The following is a 21,128-nucleotide window of genomic DNA, read 5'->3' on the forward strand; positions in this document are numbered from 1 at the left end:
TTATTTACTGGGGGATACCAATAGGCATGTGCTTTTGATTTCACGCCTTCTCTGAGGAATCCGCCAATGGTGTGAAATGTCAGGCGGGAGTGGCTAGTTTAGGGGTGGGGCGGAGTGATCTGTCATGCAATAGTGTGACATTTGCACCAATATATATATTTGGTTTTAGTGGTTACATCTGTGCATTGTTTGATATGTGTAGAATATTTAATGTTTGCACCCTGTTCTGTTCATAGCCATAACCATTTATATATAATTATATCCTTGGCTGAATGGCAGACAGATTTTTGGGGCCTTGAAAAATGCTGTACCTCAAACCAAAGCTTGAATGGGAAGAAAAGCACTGCACTATTCCTTGCTGATGCACACAGGACTGAGCGATGACAATGTAGTAGCAAGTGGTCTTTCCTTCCTTGGTTGCCCTGCTATGGCACAATTCCCTCTGCCCACCTACATCCACTGCTGTATTTATATCCAGTGCTAGCACTCACCCTTCCTATCACTAATCCACATATTCACATATATCAATTGTGGAAAGAGGGACTCCCTATTCTACTCAGCTCCACCACCAGATTTAGCTGTACATGTCCAGCACCCAGGGCTAAATTGCAGCCCTGCTCATACACCAACTCTGCTCAAACCTTCCCACACCCTTGAAATTCTTGCTCCCAGCCCACTGCTTTGTCCTGCCACAATGCTGTCTCCCTGCAGCCAATTGGTCTCTCTGATTACTCCTCTAGATGGTATTTTGTGAATTTCCAGTTACTTTAACCACAGTCTCTCCCCTTATTGTACTATACTCTAGGGGGGAATTCACAAAAGTGAATATAGCCCTTTTTTGGCGTAAAAGTGGTAATAAAACTGGCATAAAACACTTTCTCTATATTCACAAACTGAAATCCGTCTAAATTCTATTGTAATCGCTTACCCGAAATCCCCAGCTAGTGCCCCTGCAGAAAACTGCATCAGGCCAGGGTAAATGCAGGCAAGCAATCCTCTTCCTTCCATTTTTCAAAAACACAGATTTTTTTTTTTTTTTTTTTACTTAATTTTGAAATGGGGCTAGCCATATTCTTCATTTCCCAGGGTTCTACAGCCATGTGACCTGTGCTGTGATAAACTTCAGTCACTTTAAAGGAACAGTAACACCAAAAAATGAAAGTGTATAAAAGTAATTACAATATAATGTACTGTTGCCCTGCATTGCTACAACTGGTGTGTTTGCCTCAGAAAGACTACTATAGTTTATATAAGTTAGCTGCTGTGTAGCAGCCATTCAAAGGAGAAAAGGCACAGGTTACTTAGCAGATAACAGATAAATCCCCATTATATGGGGCTTATCTACTAGTTATCTGCTATGTAACCTGTGCCTTTTCTCATTTTTTCCAGCTTGAATGGCTGCCCCCATGGCTACACAGCAGCTTATTTATATAGTAGCTTTTCTGTGGCAAAAACACCAGTTTTTTGCAGAGCAACAGCACATTATATTTTAATTACTTTAAAACACTTTAATTTTTTGATGTTCCTTTAATGCTGCGCTGCAAGTTGGAGTGATATCACCCCCCTCCTAGCAGCCAATCAGCAGAACAATGGGTAAGCAGCTCCCAGTAGATATCAGAATACCACTCAATAGTAAGAAATCCAAGTCCGGCTTGGGACTCCTCCAGTTACATGGGAGTAGGAGAAAGAATAGGTTACCTGAAAGCAGTCCTAATGTGTGGCTTCTGAAAGATCAGACTTATGCATAATGCACTGAGATGGCTGCCTACACACCAACATTACAACTAAAAAAAAACCAACAAATGTTGGTTCAAGAATACAATTTTAAATGGTAGAGTGAAATATTTACCATGTTAACAGTGTAATTTAAAAAATAAAAAGTACACCATAAAAATCATGACAGAAGCCCTTTAATTAAAAGGGGAAAGAAATCACAGAGAACCATACTAAAAGAAAAAATCTTTTTTGCCATGCAAGAAACTGCTTCTAGAACACTACTTTAAAGGCCCTGACAAACAGGGTGCTTTATTGCCTGAAGGAAATCTCTCCCAAGGGTGTTAAAGCGCCTAGAATAACTCCGGATTCACTGCATGAAAAATGCTTTACATGCGTTGATCCCAGGTAATAGCATGAAAATGCTTTTTTTTTCTGCATTATGGTGCAAAAACCAGGGATCAGCGCATGTAAATTGTTTAACAGGCAGCAGGATTTATCTTCAGTATCAATAATCTTAAAATAATAATCTATCTTTAGGGTAGTGGCACACAGGGCTGCCATCAGGGGGGCACAGGGGGTACAGTCATACTACAGTCGTTAGTACGCACAGGGCGCAACCTTATAAAAGGGCCTGTCTTTGGTCCTCTATCCAGTCAGAAGTAAAGAGGAGCCGCTGCCGCCGACACAACCACCGCTGCTGAAGGAGGAGCCACCGGGGGAGCCGAAGAAGACGCTGGTGGGGTGGGGGGTAGGGGAACTACACAAACATACACACATTCTCTGGCCAGTATCTAGCAATGTCAGTCCATGCTATACATATATATCTGCCAGGTCCTATGCTGAAACTTATTATAACATTTAATTTTGTAAATCTTGTGCGTGTATAATAAATTCTCCAATCAAACCATAGCCTCATGGTTATTTTGCATTGCAATGGTAACACCCCCCTCCCATACTATATGCACATTCTGTGTGCCAATAGCAATCTTCAGTCCCTGTTGGGGGTTGGGTGAGGGTGCTGGGAGTTGTAGGAACAGTAGGCTAATATTATAATTAAAATATTTGGGTGCACTTAAGACATCCTGGGGGGGATACAATTTATTTAGTGATAGTTTTATAGTGCACAGTCACCCCTATTTAAATGCTTAAAAAGATTCAGAAGAAGGCGGCAAATAATTCAAAAACAATAAAAAACAAATAATAAAGAAATAGGCAAATCTATACCATGCTAAAAGTTAACCTTAAGGTGAACCACCCCTTTATTGACGTTTTATATGCTTATAAGTTTTTGGAGCTAAAGTAACAACAAAAACTTATAAGCATAGATACAAAAATATGTATTTTAAATTTATTGCAGTGTGTAGAATATACCAAATGTATTAGGGGGCACTGCTGGCTACCAAAGTCTCATGTCTGTGTGTACTTTGTACTGATGGGAGGGGCCATTGCGGGAGTGGCCCTGTGGGAGGGGGGCCCAGAAAATGTTGTTGTGAGGGGCCCCGTGATATCTGATGGCGGCCCTGGTGGCACACAGGGAGATTAGTCGCCTGCGGCTAAATCTCGGTGACTGCAGGCAGCAAACTTCCCTGTAATGCTTTCCCACTGTCAATAAAGTGAATACATATGCGGCACTTTATTTTCTGAAGTCGTCTGATGTTTCCTGCACAGGAACCATATGGCCTATATTTATTGCCAGTGGGAAACAGTTATGGGGAGATGTTGCCTGCGGTAGCAGAGATATAAAAGCGGTTGACTAATGTCCCTGTGTTATCACTACCCTTAAGGATAAACCCTAAAGGTGGCCATACATTGCCAGATTTGTCAGAGACCGATTCAGCAGCTAATCTGCCCATGTATAGGGCCTACCTGACCAATTTGTGGCAGGTTTGATTTTCCCCTCGGATCAGACTCATTGATGCAGTCCTCGTTCTGACAGCTTATATTACCATCATTGTAACGCAAATGTTTCTATTAACACAATATTGCTCACCTAAGGAGGGAATTTTGGTGAAAAGATCCGCTTCATTTGGTGACCTCACCAAATGAGTGGATCTTATAGTGTATGGCCGCCTTTAGAACATTGGGTTTCAAAATCGTATTGCTTTTTGCAGACTTAGTTGTTATAATAAAAAAAAGAACCTCTTTAATAGATGGGGAATCTGTTTTGAACCATTCTTAAGGGATTTTAGTTTGCCTTCATAAATAGGGTCTTCATTTTATACCTTAAGGATTGGGCAGTTCTGCAAATGGTATATATTTTAACATCTCCTCCGCAGTGTCTCACAGAAAAGATTACCATTATGTTGAGGACAGAAAACTGGAGAGCTGCTAAACAAAATAATTAAAAACAGACAAATAAAACATGAAAACCAATTGCAAATTCTCTCAGAATGGCACTCTACATCACACAAAACATGAACTACCCCTTTAACAGTCTTTCAATTTATTTATTTTCAAATCTGAATTTCAATTACATTTTGGTGTGGAGGCTGACCACTTTTCAAAAGTCTTTGCTGAGGATCCACAAAACGGAGTAATTACATAATAAACGTTAAAATGTTTTTAAATGCATCTCTTTGAATTGTTAAAAAGGAGTCATTTATACCACATTCCGAATCAAGATTTAACCATTCCTTTTTAGGGTTTCCAGTGCCTCACTGAAGCCATACGTATCAATACTTAGCTACACAGTTAGTTTCAAGGAAGGAGAAATTGTTGTGATCACAACAATAATAGTAAGCCACACCAACTTTGTTTAGAATTCTTTATTGTTACAATAGAAATCACAATGTTCCCCTAAAACCTTAAAAAAGGCACGCTGCTATTGCAAAGTCTGTACACCGCCAGAAAGCAGATGGAGACCTCAGGCAAACAAACATTATGGCTTTACACTTTAAGAAAAGGCTTACACATGTGTGTGTTTATTAAATGTTTTGCAATTCATAGGATTATTTCAAATATAGTTAAAAAAAAAAACATATTTCCAAGATAGGAGATCTCCCAGGGACCTTTAACAATTTTAGCTGTCAAAATGCTTTAATTAAAAAAAGAAAATGGCATACCATTGAATGCAAATGTTTGGGCACCCCTTGCTAAATTACACATTTGGTTCAGTTTGCTGTAGATACTAATTTCCATGTTTTAAATTTAATGAAATAAAATGAAACTGTGCCTTGACTTTTGTAATTTTTTTGTTTATTAACACACTGCTTGCTGCAGTACTTGTTTACTACTTTTCCTTTACAAGATTAAATAAAATATGTAATTGTCAAAAAGGGGGCCACAAAAGTTTGCATTTAACCGTCTATAATAAACAGTGTATTAGCGATTTTACTTTTGCTTTTAAGAATGAATTCTAGAAATACCACAGATAAAATAGATGTCTCATGCAAGCACAAACAAAGCAATATTCTCTGTTCTAGATTCACTGAAAAGAAATATTTTCATGGGTAATTTGCAGTATTTTTAATGACTAAAGAATGAAGAAAGGATAGTCAGCCTATGCAGTCTTGGCCACTAGCAAAGTTTTCCCATTATTTTCAAGTAGAAGCTGTAATGGGCATTCAAACAACCTGGCTGCTGCTGTTATCCTTAAGCACCACATCAATGAAAATAGTGCTGTAGAATGTAACTGTAAAGCTCTTGTAGTAGTTGAAGTCCATAACAGGTAAAGTTGCACTGTTATTTTTCTTTTTTTTTATCCATTATGGACAGTTGTCATGCCAAGCCATCCAGCTGATAGCAATGTTAGATGTTACAGATGAAAGATGCATTCATTTTCATGGCAACAGTAACTATGAAGTGCAGTTCACAACTGATTAATTTCATTTTGCCAACCCTTCATTTCCATGTATAGTGTCAGTCTCTGAAGTCTACAGGGAAATCTAGAATTTTGCAACATGAAATTAAAATAGTTTTTCTCTTTCTGCAATATGATAAACTGGGATAATTATTTCAATTATATCTGCAAGAAAATTAAAGTGATACATCAAATTTAGGATTTCAGCATGGCTAAGGAAGCACAAAAATAAAATTAGAAGGCAAATTGCTAAATAAAATGAAAAAAAGGCCTGAGGCACACGTTTAACCACTGTAAGAATGGTATGTGCAATAGATTTTATAGTAGAGTACAACTAAAGGCCCATGGCACCTGGTTTTTAATTGCCCTGTGCCTCTCAGGGAGGACCAGTCATCAGAAGAATTCCCTCTGCCAGCAGCTTCTTTAATGCTTATGGCAGACCTTGGTGCTCTCAGGCACTTACATTTATAGGAGAGATACATGCCTGGTGCCTGACGTTTCCTTTTCAATTAAAGTTGGCCAACAGCAGAAGATGTTGCTGTGTTTTTGCGGCAATTGCAAATGTCTGTGCGCCAAAAGTCAAAGTTTACTATGAGGGAAATTCAAGTTACTGGCTAAACAATGAACTATATTGCATTCACAAACATGTAGGAAAAGCCATATATAAAGAAAAAAATACCAAATATGCCATATTCACATAACCTCTTTACATGATACAGCAAGCAGTGGGTGTTTTCAAAGATAATATTGCATAATAGAGTACAGTACCGGCACACCCACAAGATGCAGCAATGTTTCCCATAGAAGCAAAGAAAAGCAGTTTGTACACTGCCTACAAAAATTGGAAGAAGCAATGATTGCCAGACTAGCATACCTCTGCAATCAACAGCTGATCTACTTAGTGATATATGGACAGTATTGCAGCAAAGGGTAGAAAATTAACAGTATACAATATATAATTAAAGAACAAGGCAAGTTAACAGTGTTAATTTGGCTTGGTCCAAAGTACCCCAGCCTCTCCTCCAATGCTAGTATTTAAAGTTTCAACTACTTTTAGCCCCCATGGCCACCTTTTTGATTGGTGACATGTCACCAATATGTCATTAATTGGCAGCTTTTTCTCATGGCACTACGGCATGTGTGTCACTGCAACAGCTTGCAGGTAAAGGTAAAAGAGCAGCAGGTCATAGCAGCTCTCCTGTCTTAAGATTCCTAGTATGTGTGGCCAACAGAGTTGGGGGGCAATTGCCTAGAAGAGATTACAACTGCATAATTATTCAGCACCCTTTACTATAAATAAAATTGTTTACTTGCCATTTAAAGTTTAATGAATTGTTTAGTTTTGCATCAATCATAGGGAAGTTATATATTTGAGTACAGCAGCCCAATGCACAACATTAATATTAACTAAAGGAGCTACTGCTTATTGGATCTGTCTTTCCTCCAGTCAAGTGACATTTAGAAAAGGTAATAACAATATTGCACAGGAGGAGTTGGCTCTGGATACTAGCAAAAACAATAATATAACCACAAAGTTTTAGCAGACATAAATATATTAATGAAATATTTAAGGTTTAGGTTTCTAAAACCCTTGAATCCTTCTTGCTCAATTATAAAAATCTAGCAGGCCATGTTAATGCATTAAACCTAAGAGTTTAGGCTCCAGTGTTTGCTCTTCTTTTAGTTTCGAACATATGATTCGTTATTATATTTGCACACTATGGTTGTGTCCCAGTAGTGCAAAGTAAGACAGCCCTGTAGTGGTGTGAATGTAGGAAAAATGAAACCAACAGTGGCAGAATAAAAGGTGCCATGAATGTGGGCCTTAAGTAGGGATGGACAGAGTCCACTATTTTGGGATCTGGCCAAACCCCAAGTCCTTTGTGAAAGATTCAGCTGAATACCAAACCATATTCCAATATGCATATGCAAACTAAGGCATATAAGGCGTAAAAAGAACCGTGCAAAAAATGTTCAACTTCTGTGTTAATGTGGTGAAAAGTCACATGATTTTAAGGATTTGGTTCAGCCAGGACCATTGATTTGTCAGAATCAGAATCCTGCTGAAAAAGGCAGAATGTTGTCCAAATCCCGAACCGAATCCAGGATTCGGTGGATCCCTAGCCTTAAGGAAAGAGGGCCAGATATGTCCAGGTAAGGCCTTTTGGGCAGACAGAACACAATGCTTCAAAATGTGTATGATCTCGTGATTTTTTTTTGTCTTTGACAAAAAAGTAATATCAGAATAAAAAGTAATACCAGAATTTCTAAAAAAACAAGCTACACAGCCATATCTGAAAATGCTGTTTACAAAAAAATGATCAACATCAGAATAGTACAAACTTTTGCTAATTAATAATTTAAAAAAAAAAAAAAATCTTAAATCACCATTCCCAGATCATTTTAGAAGTCAATTTCTTGATGTATTACGTGGAAAGTCAACCTTAAACTAACCACATTAATCAAGTTCTGTGTAAATTTTCCTTTTTTTGTCCTCACTTCAACCTCAACCTTTAATGCGCTATCAAAAAAAAAGTTGAAATATTTAAGTGCTTGTTTACTAGACCTATGGGCTTGTACAGCCTAATGGTAAAGGTAGCCATACATGCCCAAGGAAGTTGGGGGACAGTTTGAACCTACCACCTTTGTGATCAGTATGTGCAATATTACAAATTGAAAAATCTGCCCATGCCCCTTCTTGTGTGCGTAACCAAATCTCAAAATGTCCAACTTTTTGGTCCACAGGACAATCAATTTCATAACTTTTAGACTGAAAGTTCAAAAGCTTTTTACTGAGAAGTTTCTGAAAGGCACGGTTTGGCAGGATACACTGATCACAGTGGCATTCCTTCATCACAGCTTAGCATCCCATGGTTCAGCAGGCACTGGGAGCACAGCCCCTACACAGTCACAACAGAAGTCATGTTTCTCTTTTTTCCCTTTTAGTAAAAGCTAATCCTATTTCATATGGGAAGAATTCTCAAAACAAAAAACATTACAACTAAAATACTTTTCTCAACAAATCAACTGTATGAACTTTGTTTCATACAGGTGTTTCTACAGTATGGCCACATGTGCAATCTCCAATCAATCCCCTACTGTAAGATTCCTTTGCACAGAAACATGCCTAGCCCATGGGAAGGTCCATGAGATATTGACCTCACAGCTTTAAATGGTGTTTTGCCTACAATGCACCAGGCACACTGGGAGCTGCCGCTTATCTCCTTCTATATGCCACACAGATAAACAAGTGCACTATTCTGAAGGTAAGGCACGGCACATGGGCAGAATGTGGTTGTCTACAGGCACACTCCTTCTTAGGCAATTATTCATGGTGCACAAGGAAGGGGCTTTAGTGTGCAAAAGGTGCTGGTGAGTGTTTAAGGTGCAAATGGCACAAGGGTGTAGAACATGGCTGCTTTGCACCAGGCACAAGTGCAATGTGTATTGCACACAGAGGCATAAGTCTTAGTAATGGTGTTAGTAAAATGAGAACTTCTACTTTCTGTTTGGGTTTTCAGAAATAATTGTAAAGCAGGAGAGCACTGGTGTTTTGCCAGAGACTATATCCACAGCCATCAAGATACAGCAGTTTCATAACAGTTTCCTTTAGTCCAGTGGCATGTGAGGCGATTGTTGCAAACTTCTTTAATAACAACCAAAACTCTTAGGGGGCCGATTTATCAAAATTTGAGTTAATGTTTTTTTTTTTTGCACAATTTGTTAAAAAAAAAAACGCGAATGAGACTATACCCAAGAATATTCTTAAGAACCATGAATAGTCTGTATTTAGAGAAAAGTCGCAAAAACTCTGCAAATAAAAGCTGGCAAGGTTTAATAAAAGTTAATGAGAGAGTTTTTTAGTCTCACTGAAAATGATAAAGCATGGGTGGGAATATTCTGTTACATCTGCGGTTATTTTTTTACGGCCACATTTTGTTTCTTTCACAAACAATTTTGATAAATCTGCCCTTTAGTTTCATGTTGTCGCATAACAATTTAATAACCAAAATGGGCTGCTCATTTCACACTTGAGCTGTCTTGCAAGGGAATGCAATTACCACATAACCTCTATCGCTATGGTTCTTCCTAAAAGGACTATGTCAGCTATAACCCTTAGATGCAATTTGTGTTCTAAACAATGCCAAACCCTGTTCATTTGGGAAAAGCAGGACAGTTAGATTCCACTCACATCTGTGTAGTCAGAAAAAAACAAACAAAATTGGTTTAATATACAGTTTCTTAGGTTTAAATAAAGCACAACTACTGCCTTAGCTGAGCCTGTAGAGTAAATAATCTAACACCACATATTTTACAGGAGTGCACTTGTGATGTTTGCATGGGCAAATAGAATGACTTAGGATAATTTGGTATAAGCACACCTGAATACATTTATACCAGTTAACCACATACTGTACCTTTTGGACTGTGTAGACAATTTGCATAAACAAATAGCCAATATCTGCTTACCATTTCCTTTAATGCCACTTCAGTGGGTAGCAACTAAAGGTAATCTGCAGGGATAGGCTGGTGCAGAATAGAAACAGTCCATTTAAAAAATGACCTGCAAACCAGGGTCCTGCAACAAATGTAATTGCAGCTTATTTTACATTACCACCTTTTCGACAGGTCATGGGAGATCAGTCAGATGAGAACCCTTATTTCATTGACCCATTTGGCTGAGTCTTTGAAGGCAATACTGTGTAGCTGGCACTGAGAGTATAATTCGAACTGTCCTTTTGCTAATACAATAACAACTGTAACCAAGAAGTCCAAAAAAGGTTAGCTTTGCAGCAAATGCAACAGCCTTGCTCAATGTTGAAGGGGGAGGCACACTGTAAAAGAAAGAACAAAAAAAAATGACTCACTTTCCTAAATCTTCAACGTTTTTATCTGTTCCAATGAAGGGGACAAGTTGCAAGTACAGAAAAGTTCCAAGTTGTGGGTCAGCAGCGCAAATCTAAGTGCATTTACATATGTGGACGAAAAGTAAAAGGAGCCTTACCGTTAAGTTAATTTTAAGTATGTTATAGAATGCCCTATTTCTAGCAACTTTGCAATTGGTTTTCATTATTTTTTTTTTTTTTATTAAACTATTTGCTTTTCTCTTCTGTTTCTTTCCAGCTTTCAAATAGAAGTCACTGACCCCGGCAGCAAAAAATGATTGCTCGATGAGGCTACATCGTTTCTGTTACTTATCTATTTATGCAGGCCTTTACTATTCATATTCCCATCTCTTGTTTAAAACACTGCCTGGTTGATAGGGTAAAAAAGACCCTAGCAACCAGGCAGCTGGTAAAGTACCAAATTGAGAGCTGCTAAAGAGCTAAATAACTGAAAAACCATAAAAAAAAATTATTAGAAACAAAGACCAATTGAAAATTGTCTCAGAATATCAATGTCTGCATCATATTAAAAGTTAATTTAAAGGTGAAGTACCCCTTTAGCTTGGATGGAGCTGGTGTACATGGTGTCATGAAGAATATAAATTTTTTAGGGGTAGTTTAGTCTTTTTTTTATGTATATATATCATGTTGCTAAGTAAATGATTTGCCTCTCTGATCAAATCTGTGCTTAAATAATGTTGGCAAATGAAAACCATAAATATAGAGATAGAGAATATATAGATGTAATTACTATTGGGCAGGATGTATGGTATATTCCTTCAGAAAAGACACAAAATATTGAAATCCAACTCAGCAGTCTTACAAAAAATAATCAGTTTTACCAAAATTAAATTTGCTTGTGTGTCTGCACAAGTAACATACCTCATGATATATGCTTACCTCATAATTTCCTGGATGTTTAATTCACGGTCCCAGTTCCTCTCTATTCCAGGCACATGTCCCATCCCAACCACTCCAACAACAACAGAAGGGATACTTTTTCTAGGTTCAGCTAGGTATATAAAGTGGTAAATAAATTAATTCTATATGCAAACAGATTTCACCAAAACACACAACAAACACAGAAATGCATGCAATTCTAACTATGGCAGAGATACAAGATGAAGATGGAAAAATAGGTACAAAATGGTACAAGTAATAATGGAGTTCAAGACAAGATACACTTTATTAACTGTAAAGATACACTGCACAACAGCAAGATTTTTCCTGCTCATGTGTTTTTAGCTTGGTGGGCAGCAACACTCTCAAAACTGACCTTCCCAAGACTTTCACTGTAAGGGCAAAGACACATGGGGTGATTAGTCGCCGCAACTTTTTAAAAAGTCAGTTGTGGTGACTAATCACGGGAACTCTTCCGCCATAGGGTACTGCTTAAGTTGCGTGCGTTTTTTCGCTGAGAGGATTAGTCGCCGCAACTTCAGTGTGAGTCTATTGTGTGTGTACATTATTACTACCCTCATCACCTTTTCAGACTCTTGTTGGACTTATCATTTAAAGGAGAAGGAAAGGCTAATAAAGAGCTAATCTCAAGCTGCAGGCATACCTTCAGTTGTCTCAATAGTGCCCTTAAGTCTCCCCATATTTCACCTCTTCAGAAGATCTGAAGCCAAACAGGAAGAAAAAACGCTGAGCTGTGTAAAGAAAGTTCCCATAATGTCTCTCTCCTGCACAGAGACCCAGACCAAGTGAACATGCTCAGTTAGTAAGACTATGAGTCAGCTTCCTGCTGATTGGCTCAGATCCACATTCCTAAGGAGGGGAGTGAGTTCTTAGCATTCTTGAGGGAGGGGGGAGCAGGAAAGAGCAGAAAGCAAAGAGCTGCGTGTCTCTAGCAGAGGAAAACAGACATATTTTGACAGGGAACTCAGTGCAGCCTTTTTGTGAGTGCTTATGGCTGTATTTAAATAGACCTTTCTGATAAAGCTTACTTAGTTTTTACCTTTCCTTCTCTTTTAAATGAATATCTGCCATTTTTCCCTAGAAAGTGGGTAATAAATTTAGTGTGTGTGTGTTGTACTTGAGAAAACTATTCTTAGGGCAAAGTATCTTATTTGATGCAACCTTCAGTGTAAGTCATAACTTTTAATCCTATACCCACTGCAACTTTTAATAAACTCTGCACCCCAGTTTTGGAAACAGTATCTAGAAGTTCTACTTTTTATGTAGAACAGGATCATCACAGTTAGGATGAACCCAGTGTATGAATCCCAAATTAGTAATGTTACACTCACACAGAAAGTCAAGTACAGTAGACAACATAGTATTACTTTCTGAGGCACGAGGTAGTTCAGTTCGTCTAGCAGCTTGCTTCAGCATGTAGGTGAGATAAATATCTCTCTCCGAGACTATAGTACGATGAAGATCAGGAAATTCTCCAATCATTTCTGCCATCATCTGTTCCAGTAAGTCCTTCTGCTTACATTTTTCAACATCATCCTCACTAGAACAAAGTACTCGGAATTACAAATGTAGGTATTCCCAATTATAAAGTTTATAAAAAGGCATCATTAAAAGGTCATTTCTATTAAGGCATATAGCTTATATATTTCCATGCAGAGAAGTAACTGGTCTGCAGCTTCTAGCTTTCCTCATTTACTTTTCAGGTATCTTCAGACTTGCACCTCAGATTACTGGGCTGGAGCAAGGGAATGTAACTTAAGCAGGACCTTACTTCATATATACAAATGCTAACTTTCTTTTCTTAATATTTCCTTTAAAAGTACCCATCTTTTACACAAAGAAATAAACTTCTGTGCTGCAAATACTGTGACCATCAGTATAACTATCAGAAAAAAATATCGCTCATAAAAGAACAATGGCAATAATCAACTAGAACACAATCCATTTCCCATACCTGATAGGATCAGATAAAGAGCACAATCCCCAAGCAAGTTTGATCTTTTGCCATACTGATAGTGCAGCTATGGCTCTCTTGAATGTTACTGGAATAGGTCTGTCACCCAAGTGGAATTTGCAGAAAGGCACTTTACTTGCCTGCAAGAAATGGAAGTTACTCATGACAATGCCAGACCTTTGCGACTAAGATAACTACAGTTGTAAACGACTGATCAGTTTTTGGCATGGTTATAGATAAGACCACATATTATTTAAACATCTTTAAAAGAGCACCTTTTTTGGTTGTCTTATCTAAGATTTTCTCATGAAATGTTTGATAGAGGCCTTATAATTAGCAGTGGAATGGTTGAATTAATAAATGTTATCTAATTTGGTTCATTATTGATTGGGAAACCAATCTTCCCTGGTAGTCAGGGTATTGATTTCACTTTGTGTGAAAATCCAAGCCATCTGCTTTGCCCATGAGAAAAGGTTTTGTACATATCCTCAAAGCAGCATATGTGGATCAGTCTATACCCTAGGTAAACTGACAGACGCCATAAACATGAGGCCTTGTGACAGGCTTGAGAACCTGTTTGTTGAAACCTTGTATTTTCTGTGGTTAAGAAAACAGAAAAAGTCAAACTTACTTCCCTGAAAGCCTCTCTAAATTCCCCTCCAGGGGCCATTCCCAGCTGTTCTGTGATGTGAGCAGACACCTTTAGCAGAAGCATCTGCATAAGACCAGACATTACTCCATTCTACTAAAAAGCAATAAAAACATTTAGGAACAACAAAAGCATAAGAAATTGTTTTTTTAGTCTATATTGTCTTTGCTGTGATATATATTTAACACTGTAATGTGTGCTAATAGCCTAAGAGCTTGAAATTTTAATATGACAGTCACCTTATCCCAATACCTCTGTGAAGGTGTTACTATTCAGTGTATAGTAATATCCTAAGCAGCCACTGTGTCCCAAACTGGGTGGGCACAAGTTCTGTATCATTTCCCTAGAGCTCCCATTTTCATGAATACTTTGAAAGCTCCACCTTTCTGCCCCCACCCCAAAAATAACACTGAAAAGAAATCTGCACCTGTTTAATCGCTTGGTGAAGTTTTTCCAGGTTGATTTCTTTGGCTTCTTTAAGCAGTGTTTCTTCATCCATCTTTAACATGGATATTCTGTACTGGCAAAGTTCAACTACAACAACATCTGGCTGGACTTCTTGGATGGTCTACGGACAGATAGTGCTATATTAATACTTAGGAGAAAGAATCAATTTTACATTCAGAATCCAGCATATTATCACCTTGAGAAAGTGTGTTTGGTACACCAGGGTATACCTTACCACTGAGATAGGCAAAATGTTTGTAGGCCAAATCCATATGTCTTAAAGTAAATAGGTCCTTCCACTCCTGGGAACTTGTTTTCAAATGGTTACATGCAGCACTAAATAATAAAGTTCAAAACCCTTTATTATCACAACATGGGCAACTGCAATGTTTAAAACCTAATTGGTCCTTTATCAAGCTGACAATCAAGTGTAAGTGATGTCCTTTTCTTGTGCAATACCGCACCACCTAGTGTTTAAGTAATATACAATTCACAATACCAGTGCAACCAATTTAAACACATTATATACAGTAACATAATGTACAATAGAATCTGTTTCACTTATTATATTTAGAAAATTATTGTGTCACATGATGGACCTGTAATCTGTTTAAGTGGAGATCTGCTGGTATTTGTCTCAATCCCAGAACAAATTCTGGATTCAATACATCACTCAATCAAAGTATTCAGTACAAACCTCAAACTCCAGTACAAGGTTAGACATACTATTTACATATTCAGCGAAGCTGGGTAAGCTAATTTTCTGGGTTCAGTTAAGGCAGGGATCCGCAACCTTTTTTTACTCGTGAGCCACACTCAGATGTAACAAATGTTGGCAAGCCACACAAGCATGGAAAAAGTTATTTGGAGATGTCAAATAAGGGCTGCAATTGGCTATTTGGTAGCCCCATGTGGATTGCTAGCCTGCAGGAGGCTATGCTTGGAGCAAAACTGTGCTACCAAAACTAGTCTCCAAGCCAGAAATTCAAAAATGGACACCAAATGGACAACATTAAAGGGGGCAGTGAGTAATCACTGAGTTAAGGCAATGAGGCCCAACAATGATCCAGCACATATGCTTTATGTTCCATTGGTTCAACAGCTGCAGTAATTTTGGAAAAAACACCATGTCTGCCATTGGCAATGAGGCCCAACAATGATCCAGCACATATGCTTTATGTTCCATTGGTTCAACAGCTGCAGTAATTTTTGAAAAAACACCATGTCTGCCAAAACCCAAAGTAGGACAACTGTAAGGCTAATGCTATAAGGGCGATTTCTCCACCCAAAGTAAATCAGCTGGTGGAGAAGTACACAAAATCAAACTCTCTCTCTGATTTTAATGGTACAATCAAACAACAGTAACACTTCTCAACCCAAAAATGCACAATACTGTGTGTTTGTAGGCCATAGCCCTAACCACAAGTAAATGGATTATGTTGGGAAATTCTACAGCTACAATTCTGGTGTAGAATGATAGATTACTAACAGTCTTTTGATATGAAACTGAAAAGACACTTGTGATAAGCACTCACATGGTGTAGTCTGTGTCATACCTTAACCACATCTTGTTTGCTGCTATCACTAAAGTGGGCAGTGCCTACAATATAGACTTTGCTCCCTTCTTCAGTGGTAAGTTCTGTCACAGTATCTGGAAGAGATGGGCGCTTCTGTCTTTTGTTCATTTTCATTTCCCATAGGATTCTGAAGGCATCTTCATCAGCTTAAGTTAGAAATAAGAAATGTAACATTTCAGAGAGACATATGTATAGCCATATTGTCATCAGAATAATAAGGATTTCCCAGGATTTAGTTTAACCTGAAACACTGTAACAGTACGTAAAGTAATGTAATTTACTTTTCTTACAAAGAGTCACCTTATGCACTTGCATGAGGATGTGTATTTACTGTTATCCATGTGATTATTCTATTTAATTACCAGCAAGAGCAACAATTCTGTATTTACTGTTAGCCATGTGATTATTCTATTTCATTACCAGCAAAAGCAACAATTCTGAATTTACTGTTAGATTTGATTACTGGCAAAATCATTAATTCTTATAATTTACTAAATGAAATGTTAATATCAGGTACAAAGATAGGGACACTTCAGACAGTAACAGGTGGTGCATGGAGGTAGGCTGATGGAGAAGGCATAGGGTTGGGAGGAGAGTTTTGTTCTCCTGTAATAGAAAGTTATGGGATGTGATACTAACTAGCTTGTTTTAACACACTGTTCTAAGAAAGCATCTTATCAGTAACGAAGGTATTTGGAGGCAAAGAGAAAGAGGTTCCTGAAAACTTTATAATCCACACTGAATATCTCCCTCTCCAGATTTAACACTAAAGGTTCTAGAGTGACATTATATACTAATCGCTATGGCAGCGGTTCTCAACCTGTGGGCCGGGACCCCTTTGGGGGTCGAACGACCCTTTCACAGGGGTCGCCTAAGACCATCGTAAAACACAAATTTCCGATGGTTTGGGGAACTGAGACACCGCTCCTCTATGGTTGGGGGGTCACCACAACATGAGGAACTGTATTGAAGGATTGCGGCATTAGGAAGGTTGAGAACCACTGCACTATGGCATCTGATTACAACATAAGTTGTGTAACTAAAGAATGTCTAAATATCTCTAACAAACCTTTGGAGCCTCTCTTTATGAGAATTATTCCTGTATCTGGAAAATTCAATACAAAATACAAAATATCTGCTTAACAGCCTGTGCATATATACAAAAATAATGTGGATTTTTATACCCCAAACTGTTGTCATTGGGAGAGATAATGTGTCCTATACATGAATTTCAAGTTTGTTTTCTCTGTCTCTGTGCACTACCATATGTATGCTTTGGCAAAAAATGCTAATTTTAAAGACAAGAGTATTGGCACCCAGTTATAAAAATATATATTATTCTGTAGCTATTCTCTATACTTGTTATTACAATAAGTGTGCACCATTTAACAGCGAGTGTATAACATTCTTAATTATAGTGAAAGTGAAATAGGGACTCTGCTTATAATGTAGGTATAGTATTAACTTATAAGCTGGCTAATTAAAAGACATGTTGCTTGTTGTAGAAGACATTTGGGTTCTTAAATTTTTTAAAATAGTCTGGAATGTTATGCCATGATGGCAAGAAACTAACTACTTACAGATGTTGTTTGGTATACCTGAAGACTCACCGGGCCCATCTTCTGGGACTGGCTCTGCACCAACCTGAAAATACCACACAACATATGCTTAAAAGCACTTTTAGGAATTGCGAAGAATACAATATATTTTACTCAGTGCTGTTTTTTCAAGAAACCAAATAACAGTGTATTAAGGGTGGGCATTTAGTTTCAGAATTGTATAATTCTGCAAAAGCAGCATCAAAGGGGCATATATATTTTACTAAGGATATGGTAGTAAAGAGATTCACTAAACTATCATGCTTAACTGTAAGAGTAACTTACTACAGGAAGCTTTTTGACATTTCAATTTACTCTATCATTATGGACAAAATGACACAACTTCCTTGGATACTATTTATATTACAATGTCAGACTACTTTTTATGAGTGAGTTAGAATGTACTGATAACACTGATAAAGGTTTATCCCTGGGAGTGGGCTGTAAGTACTCTGGGGTGCAAATAGTTACATAGTCTTATTCCTTCCATTTATTATGTTATTTTATTGGTGACTGAATACAGTCCAGTTTAATGTTAGTTTAGAAATTATACTGCCGGCATACCTCTTGCTGTTGGTTCTCCGTCATTCCAAGAATGATGCAACCTGTGAAAATAAGAGAAACTTTCAAAAAAACATTTATTTTTCTGTGTGGATCTAGCCTTGATAAACCCAACTACTCAATTAGATTTAAATCTATATGTATCACTATATTGTTCCTTATTTGTGCCTATATCTTTGCCTTAACATAAAAAGGCAAAATAGCGGCTGCTATACAGAATCACTATTCTAAAGAAACAGTAACACCAAAAATTAAAGGGATTCAAAGAAATTAATATATTATGTACTACTGCCCTGCACTGGTAAAAGTTGTTTGTTTGCTTCAGAAAGATTAATATAGTTTATATAAATAAGTTACTGTGTAGCCATGGGGGTAGCTATTCAAATTGGAAAAAAAAGAGAAAAGGCACAAATTACACAGATAAACCGTGTAGATTACAACTGAATTCTGCAGAGCTTAACTGTTATCTGCCCTCCCCTCCAAGGGTCCTAAATTATTAACCCATTGGTCACCCAGTAGAATGGGGTGCCATTACAATGTAAATGGCCTGCACACACATAACGATGCTTCATTATATCAAATACTTCTCCATAATCCACCCACCCCCATTCATTACCTATGAAATGCACTTTAACATCTTTTGCAGCCCCTGTAACACCGGGCCCCTGACAGCAGTACCTTTCCCCCCTCCAATGGCAGCCATGATGGGGAGGCTCAAGAATCCTGTTGAAGCCTAAAGACAACTTTCCCCATTATATATTGCATGAAATAATAAACATTTCAAACAATACTTTTAAAATATTTTCTTTTCTGCAAGTATACTATTTTGTATACTAACACCACCCAAATATCAAAATGGAATAGAAATAAAAGGATAGTATGTTCTCAATCAGGTCCATGCTGCCACTATTACAGGTATTTAGTTAATAGGGAGGATAATTTTGAAAAGATACAAGATTTTCAAATTAGCAAACCCCTGAAAGTCAAATTTCCAGTGGTATTCCAGACATTTTCACTTTGTCTTACTAACAACCAATAACAGTGCAGCATGAAGCCATGGTGTTGGCTCATACAGTTAGCATTATGCAAATAAGGTGTTACACCAACAACAGACATACCTGTATCACATTACTTATAATAAGTAACCGAATCCTATTATATCCAAAATAGTTTCCTTCATCAGAGGGGACAGCTAATAGAGCTCTCCATCCAGTAAGTTTAAACAATAATATTTTGAGCAGAAAATTCTCCTACTGAGTGCTATGCTGCCAGCAATGAGAGGAAGTTCCTGGTGTGGGCGGCCATGTTTGGTCACACACCTGAAGATAAGGAGAGAATCTCCTGGCTCGCTTATGATGTGCACGTGTTACATAAGAATGGGGAATTTCTTCCCTGACCCTAGGCTGGACACTCCTCAATATTCACATATGACTACTCCTCAATATTCACATATGACTACCTGAACCAGAAGTGCACTTCTCTGGTGGGTTGAATCCTGCCCTCTACTCTCTGCAGTTTTTATGAATAGTTTATTCAACACACATTGATTTATGTAAAAGGTGGTATCCTGCAACATTTGGAAACAGCTTTTAGACCCCTAGGGGCACATTTACAAAGGCGCGAACGCTCCGAGCGTATTATTGCCAATTTTTTCGGGCGTCCGCACGACTTTTTCGTACGGCGCACGACTTTTTTGGACGTTTGCACGAAAAAATCGGAAAGGTTTTACCGCTGTTTACAATTGTTCGGTACGAAAATTTCGTGACTTTCGGATTGCCAATACGATATTATTGTGACTAATACAATTTTTTCGTAAGCATTTTCGTGATATTTGCGATCTTCCGAAATTGCCCCCTAGTGTTTTTCAGCTGGCTGAGAAGTGCCAACATATGGCCACACAGCCTGTCATTTACTTAAATGGAATTTACCTACCATTATTGGAAAATGTGCCAGAAAACATTCATTTAAGCACAAATGTGTAAAGAAGGATGATGTAAGTGTGCAATTTGTGTGCAACTTTACCCCATAATAATAAATAATGCATTTTGCCAGTGGTCACCCAGTTGTCGTGCACGGCACATTCATTCAAAGAAGTCAACTATGTTATAACTCATCTCTAACATCAGCATGACAAGCAACTTTTGTGGCTGCAGGAATAACAAGGAATGTTGTTATTTTTCTAGGATAAGCATCCATACCATATGTTTATAAAAACTTTGCTTAGGTACACTATTTATTATGATACAAGTAATGATGCAACTGCTACATAACAGTGTTATAATGTTCTCTCTCTGATATCAGGCAGACAACTAAAACTTCTCTAGTTTTTTGCACAGCCAAATTAATATGAATCATCATTGATGTCTTCCCTGAAATGAAACTTTTTTTTTTATAACACAGACAATGTTATTTACAAGACAATTTGCAGATGGCCTTTATATTTTACAGTTTGTGAATATATTATAAAATTAAAATGACACTTACCCTAGCCACTAACTGTGGATTGACTGACAAAATTAAGTTAAATAGGAGAGGGTCTAAACAGAAAGTTAAAAAATGATGATCAATTAAATACAGAATCAGAGTGAATTTGCTTCCAGGTTACTTGGGCATCAGTCAGGGCCGCCATCACGGGTCGTCCCGGCCAGCTGTGCTACACTTATTGGAATACCCCCCCTGCTGTCAGTGAGCTGCAAACTTCGAGAGCAATTTCAGTTGCTACGGTGCCTGCATGGCCCTCCCCTAACATGGCATTTATACTGCCCAATAGTGCAGTTTTATCTAACACAGTCCTACAGTCCCGAATTCCCAAACACAGCCCACACTCCCAAATCGTTACTTACACCTCCAGCAAAACGTTAACTGCAGCCCCTAAGCCTCCCGTCTGACAGAAAATCTCCAGGCCACAAGTCTCATCACGCGAGACTGGCGTCACAACTACACGTAAGCGCAAACACTCCCGCACCGCCTTGTGGGCGTGGCAAGTGGGCGGAACGTGGTTGAAAGCCCTGTTGGTTATT

At 38.0% G+C, this 21,128-nt stretch overlaps 1 protein-coding gene across 4 annotated transcripts; it reads right to left on the reverse strand.

Moving 5' to 3' along the window:
• Positions 1-4,466: 4,466 nt before the first annotated feature.
• trabd (TraB domain containing) lies at positions 4,467-21,079 on the reverse strand. Of its 4 annotated transcripts, none has more exons than XM_012958596.3 (10): positions 20,952-21,079; positions 18,112-18,152; positions 17,548-17,593; positions 15,929-16,095; positions 14,353-14,493; positions 13,908-14,018; positions 13,277-13,416; positions 12,654-12,862; positions 11,302-11,413; positions 4,467-10,350 (listed from the first exon to the last, which is right to left on the reverse strand). In XM_012958596.3, the coding sequence occupies exons 2-10, from the start codon at positions 18,133-18,135 to the stop codon at positions 10,179-10,181; spliced, it is 1,122 nt and encodes a 373-aa protein (XP_012814050.1). In that variant the 5' UTR covers positions 18,136-18,152; positions 20,952-21,079; the 3' UTR covers positions 4,467-10,178. The 4 variants fall into 4 exon arrangements, with proteins under 4 accessions (XP_012814050.1, XP_012814048.1, XP_012814049.1 ...); XM_012958594.3 differs by having other exon boundaries at positions 17,530-17,593; positions 20,952-21,076; XM_012958595.3 differs by lacking the exon at positions 20,952-21,079 and adding an exon at positions 20,593-20,924 and having other exon boundaries at positions 17,530-17,593.
• Positions 21,080-21,128: the final 49 nt, after the last annotated feature.

The sequence above is a fragment of the Xenopus tropicalis genome, chromosome 3 (assembly GCF_000004195.4).
Source record: "Xenopus tropicalis strain Nigerian chromosome 3, UCB_Xtro_10.0, whole genome shotgun sequence".
In the NCBI taxonomy this organism is placed as follows: Eukaryota; Metazoa; Chordata; class Amphibia; order Anura; family Pipidae; genus Xenopus; species Xenopus tropicalis.

What these genes read in the sequence shown, in the direction of transcription:
- trabd (XM_012958594.3), bottom strand. Translation starts at nt 18,135, where the DNA reads ATGACGGAGAACCAACAGCAAGAG. An exon ending in TTAGAGAGGCTTTCAGGGAA is followed by an intron (nt 13,417 to 13,907) that starts GTAAGTTTGACT and finishes CATTTCTTGCAG; the next exon opens with GCAAGTAAAGTGCCTTTCTG. An exon ending in TACTGTACTTGACTTTCTGT is followed by an intron (nt 11,414 to 12,653) that starts GTGAGTGTAACA and finishes TTATATACCTAG; the next exon opens with CTGAACCTAGAAAAAGTATC.